General features: G+C 47.9%; 2 protein-coding genes across 3 annotated transcripts; both read right to left on the bottom strand.

Moving 5' to 3' along the window:
* Positions 1-3: 3 nt before the first annotated feature.
* Positions 4-3289, bottom strand: chtopb (chromatin target of PRMT1b). Its single transcript, XM_086114030.1, has 5 exons — positions 2863-3289; positions 2721-2791; positions 1588-1690; positions 902-1058; positions 4-512 (listed from the first exon to the last, which is right to left on the bottom strand). Exons 1-5 carry the CDS (start codon positions 2923-2925, stop codon positions 193-195), a joined length of 714 nt encoding a protein of 237 aa, XP_085970156.1. The 5' UTR covers positions 2926-3289; the 3' UTR covers positions 4-192.
* A 152-nt stretch (positions 3290-3441) lies between these two features.
* Positions 3442-13607, bottom strand: pi4kb (phosphatidylinositol 4-kinase, catalytic, beta). Of its 2 annotated transcripts, XM_086114021.1 has the most exons (13): positions 13443-13607; positions 11274-11854; positions 9836-10177; positions 8977-9018; positions 7917-8144; positions 7572-7799; positions 7379-7485; positions 5594-5698; positions 5398-5521; positions 5047-5312; positions 4271-4403; positions 4064-4184; positions 3442-3980 (listed from the first exon to the last, which is right to left on the bottom strand). In XM_086114021.1, the coding sequence occupies exons 2-13, from the start codon at positions 11817-11819 to the stop codon at positions 3799-3801; spliced, it is 2424 nt and encodes an 807-aa protein (XP_085970147.1). In that variant the 5' UTR covers positions 11820-11854; positions 13443-13607; the 3' UTR covers positions 3442-3798. The 2 variants fall into 2 exon arrangements, with proteins under 2 accessions (XP_085970147.1, XP_085970148.1); XM_086114022.1 differs by lacking the exon at positions 8977-9018.
* Positions 13608-14046: the final 439 nt, after the last annotated feature.

The raw sequence follows: 14046 nt of genomic DNA, 5'->3' as shown, positions 1-14046 counted from the left end.
CCCTTTTGCCTCTTTTAATTCGAACGATGGCCTGGCTTAGCGTGTTCTTGGACATTCAAATTATTTTCTTTTTCGTTCAAGTAACAAGCATAAAAAAAAAGCACTCAATAGCAACCTAGCTATGCTAACAGGCCTGCAAGCCAACCAAGTAAATGCTAACGCTTGACACAAAGGAAAAAGCTTGGAAGCGTTTCAACTGGATGGGGCAAAGCGTGGGCAGGTTCGTTCAAACCAGGACAGCGGCTGTCTGCCCTGCGCCATGTACTCATCCAGGTCGGCGTCCAGTCGCTTCTTGGACTTGGCCATGTAGTCGTCCAGCTGCGCGTCCAGTCGCTTCTTGGACTTGGACATGTAGTTGTTCAGCCGCGCATCTAGCTGTTCTTTGGTGGGCACTTTGAAGTTGAAGCTCCCCCGCCTATGGTAAATACCGGACGCTGGTGTTCGACCCCGTGCGGCCTTTCGGAAGCTTCCCAATGTGATGAGGCAGCGCACAGCCGGCCTTCCGGTTCCTTCTGTGGAGGGAAACCAAGATTTCACTTTGACTAGCTCACTGCCAGCACCCAGGCAGGAAGGGGCGAGACTTCCAATCATGTTTGGAGAAGTCGCCACTCATGTACATTACAGAAAAAAAAGACTATTAGTACTAAATTAGTTGTGATCTGCCAAATACGATGTTTATTCATGGACTCCGTTCATCCCCCCCAAGTAGAGGGCCACTTTGAGGGGTTCTTGCTCCAATTGCGAGGTTGCACATGGCACGCACGTATGCAGTGAAAAATGTGCCTACAACAGTTCAGAAGCTTCTTTCTGTCCATGATTTTTTTTTCTTTTCAGAAAAGATGCTTTTCAGCACAAAAACTGTCAAGTGTTGCCGAGGCGACGCGTGGTACCCATCACTCACTGGCTCTCGTGAGGGTGGCACGGCACCTGCCTCTCCATCCATACTTGTTCCGGAAGGACCAGAAGCCGACCCGCCGCCAGCCCAGGCGGGTCCACACGCTTCTTCGTCTGGGAGGGAGTGGAGCCATAGGCACCAACGAGAAGCAGGCGGGCCCCACCTGGAAGACGCCACACAGACATTGTTGATGGCATCACGTGTTAGCTTGGTGTTCACTGCTTAGTCAGCATTGCTAAATTTTCCATTTCTTTATTTTACTTCCTAAATAGTAAAGAGTTACCAAGTGTTGTTACGACATGATTTGTCAAAATATAACGATCAACGATTGTAAAGATATTAGCATATTACACTCATCCCTCGCTTTTGTACAGTAGACTTACTGAACTGTTTCAGCTGCGGGTGCTCTTTCAAACGCTTCGTTAAAAACTGATAAAACACAGTCACCAAAGTACAATGTTAGCACATCTGCCGCTCCCCTCGACTGACTTTGGCAAATGTTAGAACCAGAAAATGACAAAGACCGGCCAAATAGGCATATTATGCAAGACTAACTTGCCCTTTTCGGTTCACACTTCAGGTGTGGGTGCAAAGGCTCCAAACCATTTGGACGCAAAACATTCAAAAGTCACTTGGATCTAAATATCATCTTGAGGAAGAAAATGGAGCCTCCTGATTGGCTGAGAGCTAACCTGTGGGTTGATTGAAGATGAGGATGCCGTCCACAGGAGCATAGACTCAGGAACGGTCGCCATTTGGGGCCACATCGGTTGCACAGCCGGCACCTGAGAGAAGCTAAATCCAAAAGTGACGCATTAAAAAGAGAAAAAAAAAGCTGAATCATTCAAAAAGTCAGTATTTCAAAATAGGGTTGTCCCGATCCGATCGACTTGCGTGGAAATTGGGGCCGATCACCTGATTTTTAAGGCGATTGGTTTTGTCTTTAAAAAAAACAAGACTACATTTTAAAATTTGTCGTTTGCGTTGAAGGGATACTGGATGAGGACTCAATAGACAGATACTTAAAATCAAGTGACCTGCACTCAGATTCAGATGCAAAAAAAAATGTAATTGGGTGATCCCTACTTCAAAACAAAAGACGGCCAATTTTTTAATACATATTCATTCCCATTGTTGTAATATCTCTCATTTTTTATTTTACATGATGCAGGGGAATTAAATGTGCCCTTGGTTTTGTTTCACATCGGTTGTTTTGTTGGCTACAACAAGGTAAGTCTTCCAACACACAAGAGTTCCTCATGAAATTAGTTTACCCATTTCCCGAGTGGCTTGAGAAACTGCTGCCAAATGGTGCCCTCTATACCCGTATTTTACATAAAACCCCAATGTTATACAATTTTATCATATTTATTTCGTGAGAATTTTAGTTCAGAAAGCAATTACACGTATTTACAAATAGGGAGATACTTTTCAATCACTCTGTAAATTAATACTTTAAAAAGTCCCAGAATTCAAAAAGTAAATTCTTCAAAAATAGTTTATTAAGACAGTTTCATGATTCACAGTCAAAACTATAAAAACATTTTAATTCTAATTTTTTTTTTTAGAAAAGTCAATTCTGCATTAAGTAATTTATCCTCCCCCCCAAAAAAAAATCAATGAGTCAAAAGTTCCAGGATTCACATAAAACACTTCAAAGTAATTCAACCAAGCTTATTGAACAATTAGAAAACGTGCTCACACACACACACACAAAGCCAAATATTTGTTCACAAATTTCATGAGAAAACAAAATCTTGCTAAAATCGTACAACGGCTAGATTATTTGTTGTCAGAAAATGAAATGCGTAAATTCAATTCTCACCGCTTATGAAGAGAAACGTTGGAAGACGTTTTCAAGCGAACACCGCAAGCTGCCATTCGTCTCATCGTCTTCTTGAAAAAGAATATGACACAAATATGCAAATTTTGGAAGGATTGACCGCACCCCTGACAGTTAGGCCTACCCGTCTTTGTCCGCCCCAAGCGAGGGAACTGCAACTCATCGCGGCGTGGAAGCGTCCAACCATCGAGTACAATCGTTGTTAGCCAAATGGACCGACCGAAAGGAGCTCAAAGCGAATGGCGGCTAAAGGCGCCATTTCAACATACGGCGAGTTTGCGCGCACCCGATTCCTTTTCGCATCGAACAACGTCATATCAGCTAGTGAGCCTTAATTTTGACTTTTCTAATATAGCACACTTGACGTAAAAGATCCAAGCTTGACTGTAAATTCTAATAATATGACCAAACTTGTACAAACATTCGAGTGTTAACTAGCTAGCGTTAGCCGCAACGCTTACCCTATTGGCACACCTGAGTTTAACTTGACGTCATCTCACACGATAAACAAACGCAACTAGTTTTAAGTGTTTGGGGGATCTTTGTCAGCTTCTGAGTAATAATCAGCTCACCTGTGCACATGCAGGGGGTCCTTCACAGCTTTTTCTTTTTTTTCAGCCTCCAGCTCAAGGGGACAGTTATGATGCCGAAACGTTTGACTTAATGCTCAATTTCTTGTTTCACAAGCAGAAACAGTTTCAAGTTAAACTTTTCGTCACACTTTTATTTGGGTGCGTCCAAAAAGCATTGAACAGTACATTTGTTTCAAAAGGCCATCAAATCATCACTTCCTTTCACGTTTCCAAGCGAGTGCCTGTAAAAAAAGTGGGCGGGGCCATGTTAGGAGTGGTAATGATTGACAGGTCACTGTGGTTAACGAGGACTGGGCACACCCAACAAAAGGAACTAAACGAGCAAAAACGTGGGGAATGTTACACAAACCTTTCTCCACGGAACACTGACCGACACGCCAGTGACAAAAAAAAAACAAAAACACCTGAGAATGCAATTGTCATTGTCTCCTTTGTCACGGTGCGGTGGTCCCCGAATGTGGCGGCGGTCACATGATGCCGTTGGTGAAATACTGAAAGCCGTCATAGAGTTTGGTGGTGAGCGAGCGCATGGAGCCCACCACCATCTGCTCCACTAGCAGTTGCAACTGCTCCTCGGTCAGGCTCATGTGGAAGCGCTCCTTCAGGCCTCGCATGGTGCTCGAGCCGTGGAAGCAGGGCAGCTGTGAGCCTGTCGCGCGCACACACGCACCTGCCGTCAGCTCATGGGCTTGTGCCATGTTAGTTTGTGTGTTCTTGGCGTGTGCTGCCGACCTTGTTGCATGATCTCGACAATCTGCAGCACGCGCTCCATGTGCTTCCGGGCGGCGATCAGGCCCTGGAGCATCAACATCTTGTAGTAGTTGAACATGTCGCCGTCGGGACCGCCCATCACCTGACACACACACACACACACACACACACACACACGATGAAGATGCGGCTACGGCGAGCGTGGAGGCCGACGGGATGACACGAGACCTCGACAAACTCGGCGGTGAGTTTGAAGGCTGACGTCTCGAAGCCAAGGTTCTTGGGAGAGCTGGACAGGATGAAGCCAAAGTCTATGTGGATGATGTGGCCACACGCGTCCAGCAGGATGTTGCCATTGTGCCTGACGGGATGCCAGAAAGTCCCAAGTTTTAGACCGAGCCCAAATCGTACTCAGTTGTAACGCAAGGCACGATCCCCTCAGAGGCTTGGTCCGTAGACCTGAGGCACCGGGCAAGTGCATAGGAGTGGAGGATCTCAGAGAAGTAAGGGAGGGGTGAGGTGGGGGGGAACCATTTAAATATTTGAAAATAAATTCAAGAAAAGATCTCCAAAACTGTACAGACAGCCTTTGTGTTTCTAAACGCTGTTGTAAGAATCGTTAACTTAGCTAGCTGCCTAAGTTTAAAAAAAGATGAATTTAACAACAGCATCAATTTGTCGGTCCAATTTAATATCACTGTTCAGTTTCAGACCCAAGTTAGAGACTGTTGGCTTTAGATAAGGCGCCAGAGGCCCAATCAGCAGGATGGGATGTAGAGGTACGAGGCCCACTGGGACCAAACATCCAATCCTCTGTTTTTATCCAGTGCAACTGAAGAAATTCTGTGCCGCCTTGATTTCTTCCGGCCAGGACAAAAAAGGCCTCAATGAGAAAGTGTCTTTTTAGCTCAACGGGACTGCAGTTGAATAAGTGTACAATAAAAAAATGCCCAATGTACTGCAGGGGACGATGATGTATGGAGGCGAAGTTGCTTTGCACTGACCTGTCCTTGACCTGCAGCAAATAGCAAATCAGGCTGTAGCCAGCACAGCTCTGCACAAAGTTCCTCTGCGCCGACAGGAAGGCTTCGGTGGTGGGCGCCCCGTGTTCCTGCAGGAAGTAGTCCAGCAGAGACAGCTGGCTGTGCTTCTTCACCTGATGCAGCGACACGGCGTTCACCACCGGCTCGATCATGCCGCTGTCCGATGACAGAACCAGGATCTTGTAGGGCTTGATCCAAAGCGGCACACGTTCCGCTTCCCAGATGGACTGGGGGGGGGGGGCAAAGGGGGAGTGAGAGAGGGGCTAAGACGGCTATCTGACAGCGTCGGCGCGTTTCCGGATGACGACTTACTTTCAACTGCCACAGCACTTGGAAGGCCAGCAGCTCCTGACGGAGGTCGTCGCCGCACTTGACGATGACAGACAGCAGGCGCCACGTGGGCATGTGCCCGTAAGGCGAACCCTCGCGGATCCGCCTGTACAAGATGGCCGAGGTTAGGGGCCGCGCGCGGCAACGGAAGCCAAAGTGGCAAGTGACGGACGCCTACCGAACTTTCTCCTCCCATGGCTCCTTGAGGGCCACGGCCGACGGGTCCTCGGGGTCCCGTTTGAAAGTGGTCGGCGTCTGCGCCAGCTGCTCCGACAGACGCCGCCTGCAAACGAGCGTTCCGAGGTGACATGTTGACACAGTAACGCGTTGACGGATACGTCAACAAATTGACGGATACGGCATCATTGTTTATGTCTTGTGACCTGTTGTAACTGTCATATGCTTGTGCAGGAGTTTTTTGCCTCACTCAAATTATCCTCAAATGAGGGTAGTTCGAGCGTGGGGTTTTTTTTTCTCCCCCTCTCCCTCCCTTGTTTCTTTCTGACTTTCGGGTTGAGTGAACGCTGGCGCGTTTTGGCTGCCGCTGCTCAACGCGTATTGTTTTGTGTTTTTTGTTATTGTAAAGTGTCCTTGGGTGTCTTGAAAGGCGCTTAAAAATAAAATCTATTATTATTATTATTATCAGGAATGATGAACACGCCGTCCTGTCATACACACGAACACGGGGGTCGGCAACACGCGGCCGCATGTGGCTCTTTAGCGACATCTAGTGCCTCCCTGGAGCTTTATAAAAAAAATGTTTGAAAGTGGAAAAAGATTTTGATAGTAGGCTAATATAGCTCAAATAGATATACAGTAGATGCATGTTGCAGCTCCGAAAAAGGAGAGCTGTGGTGTTAGTTTTTTAAAATGTACACTTTATTTATGCTTTTAACAGTCTCGACGCAGACACGTCTGCATCCGACGCCGTGCCTTCTCTCTTCTCGTTCGACTCGAGAGGCGTTCAAAGACAGCCTCAGAAAAATGAAAATGAATGATCACTTCACTGACACTAAGAAAAGCGAAACTAATACTGTACACCAAAACAAAAAAAAAATCAAGCGAGGAAATTACAAAATAAATTCTATGGGGGCGTTTGTGAAACACACAACAAATAAACAATTCAGAGACATTCCAGTCTCTTACAAACATACAGCATGTGTTTCCTTCATTGTAAGTTTTATAGAAGGCTTTTATTTTTTTGCGGCTCCAGGCATATTTGTTTTTTGTTAGTTTTTTTGTCCTATATGGCTCTTTCAACATTCTGGGTTGCCGACCCCTGCACTAACACGTCGGCGGAAACGTCAAACCGTTGTTGACGACCCGGCATGACACCCGTTCATTAACTCTTTTATTCCACAAGACGTACTTGCTTTTTAAAATTAGGCCCCGCCTACCAAGGACGTACTTGTACGCCTAAGTCTTTTTTTATTTTTTGCGTCATAAAGAGGAGGAGGGTCTGATGCAATCTGTGAATGAGAATAAGCCATTTGCATTGTAAATCATGTAAAAAAGCGACCAGTAAGTGGCAGTGGTGCCTCACGTGATTGAAATGCATGCTTTTACAAAAAGCTCCATTTTCTCCATTTTTTTTTTTTTTTTGCTGGCAGGAATCGCCATTTCCATGAAACTTAGCCATTTTGTAATGCCGCTTGCTGAAGAATGGAACGAGATAGAAACGATTTTTTTTTCTGCTGAAAGAAGAGAGTCCAAACTTTATTTTGGTAGGCTCCGTGTTTATATGCATGACTTAGATTTGTTCTTGGTTTTTCTGTTTGGTGCTTTCTACCGCCTTTATTACCGATTCGTCTTACTGTTTATTGTGCATGTTAAATTGCTCCATGTACAGCACTTTGTATGCAGCGATGGCTGTTTGAAAGCGCTCTATAAATACAGTTGACTTGATGTGACTTATATAGCATTAGAACCAAATATTCTGTGTGTCTGGAAGCGGAGGACCAACCTGATGTCACCGGCGGCGATGAAGACGGGTTCTTTGCTCTCCAGACTGCCCACACTATCCACGGAGAACTGACTGATATTGTCGCAGCTGGCGTGAACCTCCGGAAGCTGCCGGAAAAAGGCCCACATTCCTGTCACACGGCCGCGACGGAGGCAGAAATTTCTGGTCCGGGAGCAGCCGGGCGGACACGCACCTCCACCTGCAGCTCGCCGATGTCGTCCACCGACCAGGCCTCGTCGTCGTTGTCGTAGTTGGGGACAGTGGAGAAGCTTCCGGCGCGCTGCTCGGCGCTCATGCCGCAGTCGGGTAGGTGCTCCACCGAGCGTGTGCTCCTGATGCGGTTCTCGGGTATTCGAGCCGGCACGTTGGACGTCTCAAAGTCGTCCACCTCCAGAACCTCCACATAAATGAGGTAGGGTGCCTGCGGAGTCAGAGTTGGCTGAATGAGTATTAAAAAAAAAAAAACCAACAACAACTCTTTCACTCGACTCACTCACTCGAGGCTCCCCTGTGAAGATGGCGGGCGGGTGGCTCTCACCTTGTCCTTGGAGTTGAGCACGACGGCCTGCGTGTGCGGCACGCGCACCACATGGTGCTCGAAGGGGGCGGTGGGCAGCCAGACGCGAGCGGGCAGCTTGTGGTTGAGCAGCGACAGCTCCGAGATGAGCCGCTGCGTCTTCTGCTCCTTGGTGGGCAGCGTGGCCAGACGCCTGCCGATGCCCATCAGAGACTTGATGAAGTCGCGCTGCGGCGCCAGGCGCACGGGCTGCGGGCGGACGGGGACCACCGAAACACCACAAGTCGGCGAGTGTTAGTTTTTGCGGCAGAAAATTTGCAAAAAGGGCTCCAGACTGCCACTTTTCATATACTCCCAAGGTTATGAACAAGAACTAACCAAGTAAACTGAAAACAACATTTTCGGTTGACAAAAACAAAACTGCTTTTTAAAAAGAAATTCGAACCGAAAACACATTTTATCTCCAGAACACTGAAATGAACTAAAATGACAGCAAAAATGTCCTTTGTTTTCATCTTTGTCAATTCATTTCAAACAGAGGCATTTATTTCGCCAGCAATGGACAGAACAACAAAGGTCAAACAGTCCTTCGAGAATCAGAGTTGACTTTCATATGCGATACATATTTACTTTTTGGGGTTTTTTTTGCACTTGACAAATACAATTATTAGTGGCCATCAGGACCAGATGAGGCCTCCTAAACCCTCAAAGCTTTCCATCCAGCGGGTTCCTTTCAGCAAGCTTCCGTGACGTCATTGTCTCATTTGAAACAAGGTCTCAATATCAAGATGAAGACCAGAAGCGAAGATCTGGTCTTGTGTGAGTGGAGGTCGGCGGGTCAAGCAGCGCCGTGGTGTGGCCTGATCGGAGCGTGGCTTGTTCCTTCATTGACACTCCCTCATCAAGATCCCATGATTGTCACACCCACAAGCAACAACACACCCACATCCAGGAAGAGGAAGAATGAGAAAGAAAAAAAAGGAAGCGGCGGCAGAGAACCAGAAACGAAACGTCAGCCTGATCGTCGGCAGCGCCCTTTTCCCACAATGCAGCACATACGGGCTCAAGTTGCAAAACTTACGGCGGTGCTAACAACGTCGACGAACTCCACGCTGGAAGTTTCCTGAGGGTCATAGGTTAGAGGTCAGAGGAGGTCGTCGACTGAGCCTCCTGCCTCACAATTTCTAATCGGTCACACCGAGTCTTTGCTTTGACTTTGGGAGCACGTGATGCAACGTGATGCAACGCGGTTGTTGTCGCCTGCACGTACGCGGGGGGGTATCAAGTGGCTTTTAAGTACGCACGCATTCGCAGCGCAGAATTGAACCGAGACGTGAAGCAGCAGTCCAAGCGGTTCTCCAAAACCCAATTTGAGTCAATGTGAAATCCAGACTGGAAACATTCCTTAAAACTTTAAAAAAAAAAAAAAAAAAAAAAAACACTCTACTTTGGTCTTTTCTATATCCAAGAAGGATTTCCTGAGGTGAAGGTTGCACAAAAGAGCAGCATTTCAGATTCAGGGAACTAAACCCAAACAATTTTTTGCAAGTAGACATCGCATGTGCCATCACTAGTTCGTATAACGCTACCATCGTGAAATCCGATTTAAACAGAAGAATTCATCCATGTAAGCGGGCGGCTCTGTCGGGCAAAATCATCATCAGCTGCAGACCGGCAGTGGCGTGGAAGCGGCTGTTCTGCTAACGCGAAGCGAAAGATTTCACCGCCTCGTGCGTACGCCGCGAACTGAGATGAAAAAGGTGTGGTGGCCATCAGACAAGCGTCGTAGCACAACTTCCTGATGACAACAAGATCCGCAAAAAAGAAGAGCAGATGGCTATGCGAGTGGTGCAGATATAAGTATAAGAAAACGTGTCCACGCAAAAACGCAGTGGTGCTATTTTAGCGGTAATCTCGATAACACACCGCGGTTACCTCACCTCGTCGTAGCTGCTCTCCACTTTGGGGTTGCTGGCCGTCCTCTTGAGGTTGCTGCTCAGGCTGACGGCCACGGCGGCGTCGGACTTGGAGCGTTGGTGCGTGCGTTTGGAAGGCGACAGGCCGTGCTCGGCGGCGGGCGCGGCGGCGCAGAAGGGCGTGAGCATCAGGGGGTCCCGGCGGGCGCGGGCGGCGGCCGGCTTGAGCTGGTCGGACAGGATGAGCTTGCGCAGCTTGGCGCCTCGCGAGTGGCGCTGCGTGGAGATGTGCATGTCGGACGAGTACGCCGCCAGCAGCCACACGCATTGCAGGCTGAAGGAGATGCTCTGCCTGCAGCGATGCACCTGAGGGACACGCGCCAGAGAAACACGCACATGGGCTTCTTTTTCGTACTGCCCTACTTGAAATCAACTTTCACTCAAATAACAGAAAAAAAAAAAGTTAAAAAAAAAACAAACTTTTTTTTTTATGACTTTCTTGAAAGTCACAAATTGACATATTGTACATTTTATGAGAACAGTGGCCGGCCAGTCAGCAAGTGGCAAAAGTACATGTGGCCTAACGGGTGATGTTAGTACCTGGAGTCGCTTGGCGGGTGTTTTGAGTCTCTGGCTTGTGAGATGATGTGGTCAACTTCAAATGCCGTTTGAAGGTTTTGTGACTTACTCGGAAAACATCTCATGGGTTTGCACTTTCCTGTCTTACTTAGTGGTAGCGTACATTCTGTCCACAAACCTTGGTTGGCAACAATGCCGGTCCAAGAGTCTCTTGGAGCTCCAGTAATCTGTTATGCCTTACCAGTGAAAATTTGGGCTGCCTCTTAACCCATTTAATCCCACCGGTCACATTTGTGAAGGACAACAATGATTTAATTTACATGGCCCTAAAAAAAATTATTACTGATTACTTAACTCATTCAGTATCAGCCAATTCTAGACCAAGTCTGAAAAGACGTTTAAAAACTAGGCACGTTTAAAAACGTCTTTGGGAGTGAATGAGTTAAAAGGGCAACCAATGACACCTGATTTTGATTTTTAAATGTCTGGGGAAAAATTGGGATTAAATAGGTTAAGTACAAATGCTTGAATCTCCAATTCGGACTTATTTTTATTGACATCGAGTTAAACTGCATGTTAGCTTCTTTTACCACCGCCGATCCTCTCGCTCTTGCCCCCGCTTCTCCCGCTTGGAGTGGGGGATGTGTCGGTTTCATCTCTGGAAACCGACTCTCATGTCATGCTAGCTAACCTTGTTTCACAGTGTTCAATGTTGCCCACTAGGCATCAGGCATCTGTTGCAGCCTGGAAGGGGAAGACACCCCCCCCCCCCAACTGCCCCCCCCACCGGTATGCGGTACTGTACTGTGTGGATGTACCTGTATATACATGTGTGTTTGAATACCTGTGCGCAGATCGCGCATGCATGTGCGCGTGCACCCACCACGTAAGGTTTGATGGCATCGCCGACGTGCTCGTCCATGTGCACGTACATGTTGAGGAGCTGCGGCAGGAAGAAGTCGACCTCGTCGTGCGGGAAACTGAAGAGTCGGTTGCCAATGTAGGCCTGCACGCCAGGCTCCTTGGAGTTGTGCAGGTAGGAGATGGCCATGGACACATCAAAGAGTTTGGACTCAAACAGGCGCAGGAGCCATGACTGTTTGGATGGGTTGGGCCGTCGCCGCCGCCGGCCGCCCTCCGCCCAGCCCTCTTCCTCCTGGTCCCGGTCTTGGTCGGCTACGGCCGGCCCGTCGCCGTCGCGAGCGGGGTCGGTATGTCTCAATTTGAGCTTGTGCAGGACTTCCCGACACGCAATCTCAGCCGCCGCCGCGTCGATCAGTGGCCCCGCGCCCTCGCCCGCCGCTGCCTCGCCAGCCCCCTCGCTGATAACGCCCAGTGGAGGCGTGCCGGCAGGGGCGGGGCCCGGGTGCAGCGAGGGGCTGTCGTGTTCCGAGGGGGCAGGGGAGAGCTCCGCCTTCTTTTCCTCCATTGAGAGCGACGGGAGGGAGGCTCCGCCCACCTCCACTACAGTGCGCACACACATGAACACGGGTGGTTACGTTGTCAACACCTACTCCTCGGCGTAATTTGGTGCCAGAAAACCGCTATCATTCAAACTTGTCCGACTGGTTGGAGAGTTGATTTTTTTTCTCCGGGCTAAAGTTGCAAATGGACGCCAAGAGGATGGTGCTACATCACAAACAGTTGTGAGCGGCTAAAACCCACAAACAAGATGAAAAGGCGCAAAGCAAAGATTTTTTGGACTACTACCAAAGTCACAAACCACTTGGGGGTTGTTGTTATTTTTTTCCATGTTTTCTTTTTATTGGATTTTGACGTGGTTCACTTATGCCCATTCTCATCCATTCTTCCAAGAGACCATTCATTCATTCAGCAGAGGTGAAATAATGGTCTTGACAGCATTTTAGAAGATGAACTATAAAAACCACAAAGGAAGGAAAGAAGAATGGGAAACGGCTCCGTTTCTGATTTCAATGTTCAATCCGAAATGAGGGACAGATGGTGGTGGTGCTATGACGCATGTCCTTTTATCACAAGGACATTTTTGTAGCTTATCGGATTTCTCTGAAACACCGAAAGCCAGACTATTAGGGTTTCAATCAAGGGTAATTGCAGAAATTTCGGGACAAATTTTGAATTTGGCATGTTTGCAAGTCGACATGTGTCAAGTGTTGACAGGTTGCTTATGTGTTACTGCACGTCAAATGCAAAAGCAGTGGAAAAGCAGCCGAACCTATTTTCTTGATGTGGCTCAGTCCATTTGGCAAAGGGACAGTCTAATTACTACACAAAATTTAAATGGGTTGTTGCTTAGGCAACGGTAACCATGAGTCCATGTAATTGGGTCATATTGGTTCCAAATACAAATTGAACCGACCACAGCTGCAACCCTACAATCAACTCTCCGTCACATTGGCCTATTTTTATTGTGGAATAAAACGCGTGCTTGAGATATCTACTGGCAAAAAAATGAAAATCAACTTCAGTGAAAACTGCTCCTCAAGGAAAAAGTTATTTCGAGCCTTGCGCGTTGCGAATTCTCGTGATGCGAACGCGGTTATTTCATCACTGGATTTTGAACGGACATCTTAGGACCCCTTTCCCCCAGTCTTTTATTCTAATATCCCCAAAACCGGCCATTTAAACAGAGGGTGCGTGGACTTTTCTCGGCACTCAAGAAAAACAACGGACTGGTCGCCTGTCAGTCATCAGCACGGCTCCGTGGACTGGACGCGCCACCGAACTGAACATAAACATGAGATTCAAATCAGCAAATTGCGCCCTCGGAACTCCACATCAACACGCCTTTGTGGGCCAGCAGATGACATGAACACATTCTGGACGAGCATCGAGTATTCATCGGATTAGCACAAGTGGGGGCTAGTGGCTAACAATCGGCTACCAGTCGATTAGCCCGAGCGTCTGCGGCTGCAAGGCTGCCCAAGCTCGCTCAGGGAGGCTATTTAGCCTCACCAGCGTTAGCCAACTGTTGCTATGTATGTCGAGTAAACGCTTGAGCTAGATGGGAAGCTAAAAGCTAAGCTAACGTTGATTGAGCTGTGTGACGTGTTTACGGGCGGCTTGCTCGTACCTTGTTGAACTCCGGCGGCCGTCAATCGTGTCGTCAAGTCAACTTTGTCGCCCCATTGATGTTGCCGACTGGCCGCAGCCGCAGCGGATAATGGCCATTGGCCGCTAGGGGGAGACACGCTTTTTTATGTGCCTCGCCGCTCGTTCTCTTTTACACGCCTACCTCGCCGCCATGTTGGTCCGGTCAACATTCCGGAAACGTGCTTGCGTCAAAATTAAAATGAATAAACAAATGTTCTTTACCGCATCGAATAGTGCTTCTCAAACCGAAAAAAACATTTACCTCTCCAAGTAGCACCAATGACGAATAACTTACAAAAATGTATGCTGCATTGAAAGTACCCCAATGAGCGCCATTTGCAAAAGTTACTGGAGTAATTGAGTGAATGCAGCACCCTCCTACTCACCTCAGCTGAAAAAGAGGAGTGTGACAGTTGAAGGCTCTCGACGTTATCTTTGTCTGTAGCCAGCGCGAGGATGGCAAAATGGCAATGATGTCACTCAGCCTGAGATGAGACGGATGCAAGTGCCTTGCGGTGACTATCTGGTCTCAGAGATGCTCGCGTGAATTTTTTTTCGAGAGAATTGCTACAGTCAAGACGTGC

This window comes from Hippocampus guttulatus, chromosome 6 (assembly GCF_054856545.1).
Source record: "Hippocampus guttulatus isolate MCC_2025c chromosome 6, RoL_Hgut_1.0, whole genome shotgun sequence".
Taxonomy (NCBI): Eukaryota; Metazoa; Chordata; class Actinopteri; order Syngnathiformes; family Syngnathidae; genus Hippocampus; species Hippocampus guttulatus.
Note: the sequence above shows the minus strand (reverse complement) of the source record. Positions and strands in the feature narration are given on the sequence as shown.

Bases quoted from the DNA above. Each gene is read 5' to 3' on its own strand.
- chtopb (XM_086114030.1), bottom strand. From the start codon at position 2,925: ATGGTTGGACGCTTCCACGCCGCGATGAGTTGCAGTTCCCTCGCTTGG. The intron at 1,059-1,587 runs GTTAGCTCTCAG...GGCGTCTTCCAG, and splicing joins CATCTTCAATCAACCCACAG to GTGGGGCCCGCCTGCTTCTC. The intron at 513-901 runs GTGAGTGATGGG...TTCCCTCCACAG, and splicing joins TGCCACCCTCACGAGAGCCA to AAGGAACCGGAAGGCCGGCT.
- pi4kb (XM_086114021.1), bottom strand. From the start codon at position 11,819: ATGGAGGAAAAGAAGGCGGAGCTCTCCCCTGCCCCCTCGGAACACGAC. The intron at 7,800-7,916 runs GTGAGAGCCACC...CTGACTCCGCAG, and splicing joins TGCTCAACTCCAAGGACAAG to GCACCCTACCTCATTTATGT. The intron at 5,313-5,397 runs GTAAGTCGTCAT...CCCCCCCCCCAG, and splicing joins AAGTGCTGTGGCAGTTGAAA to TCCATCTGGGAAGCGGAACG.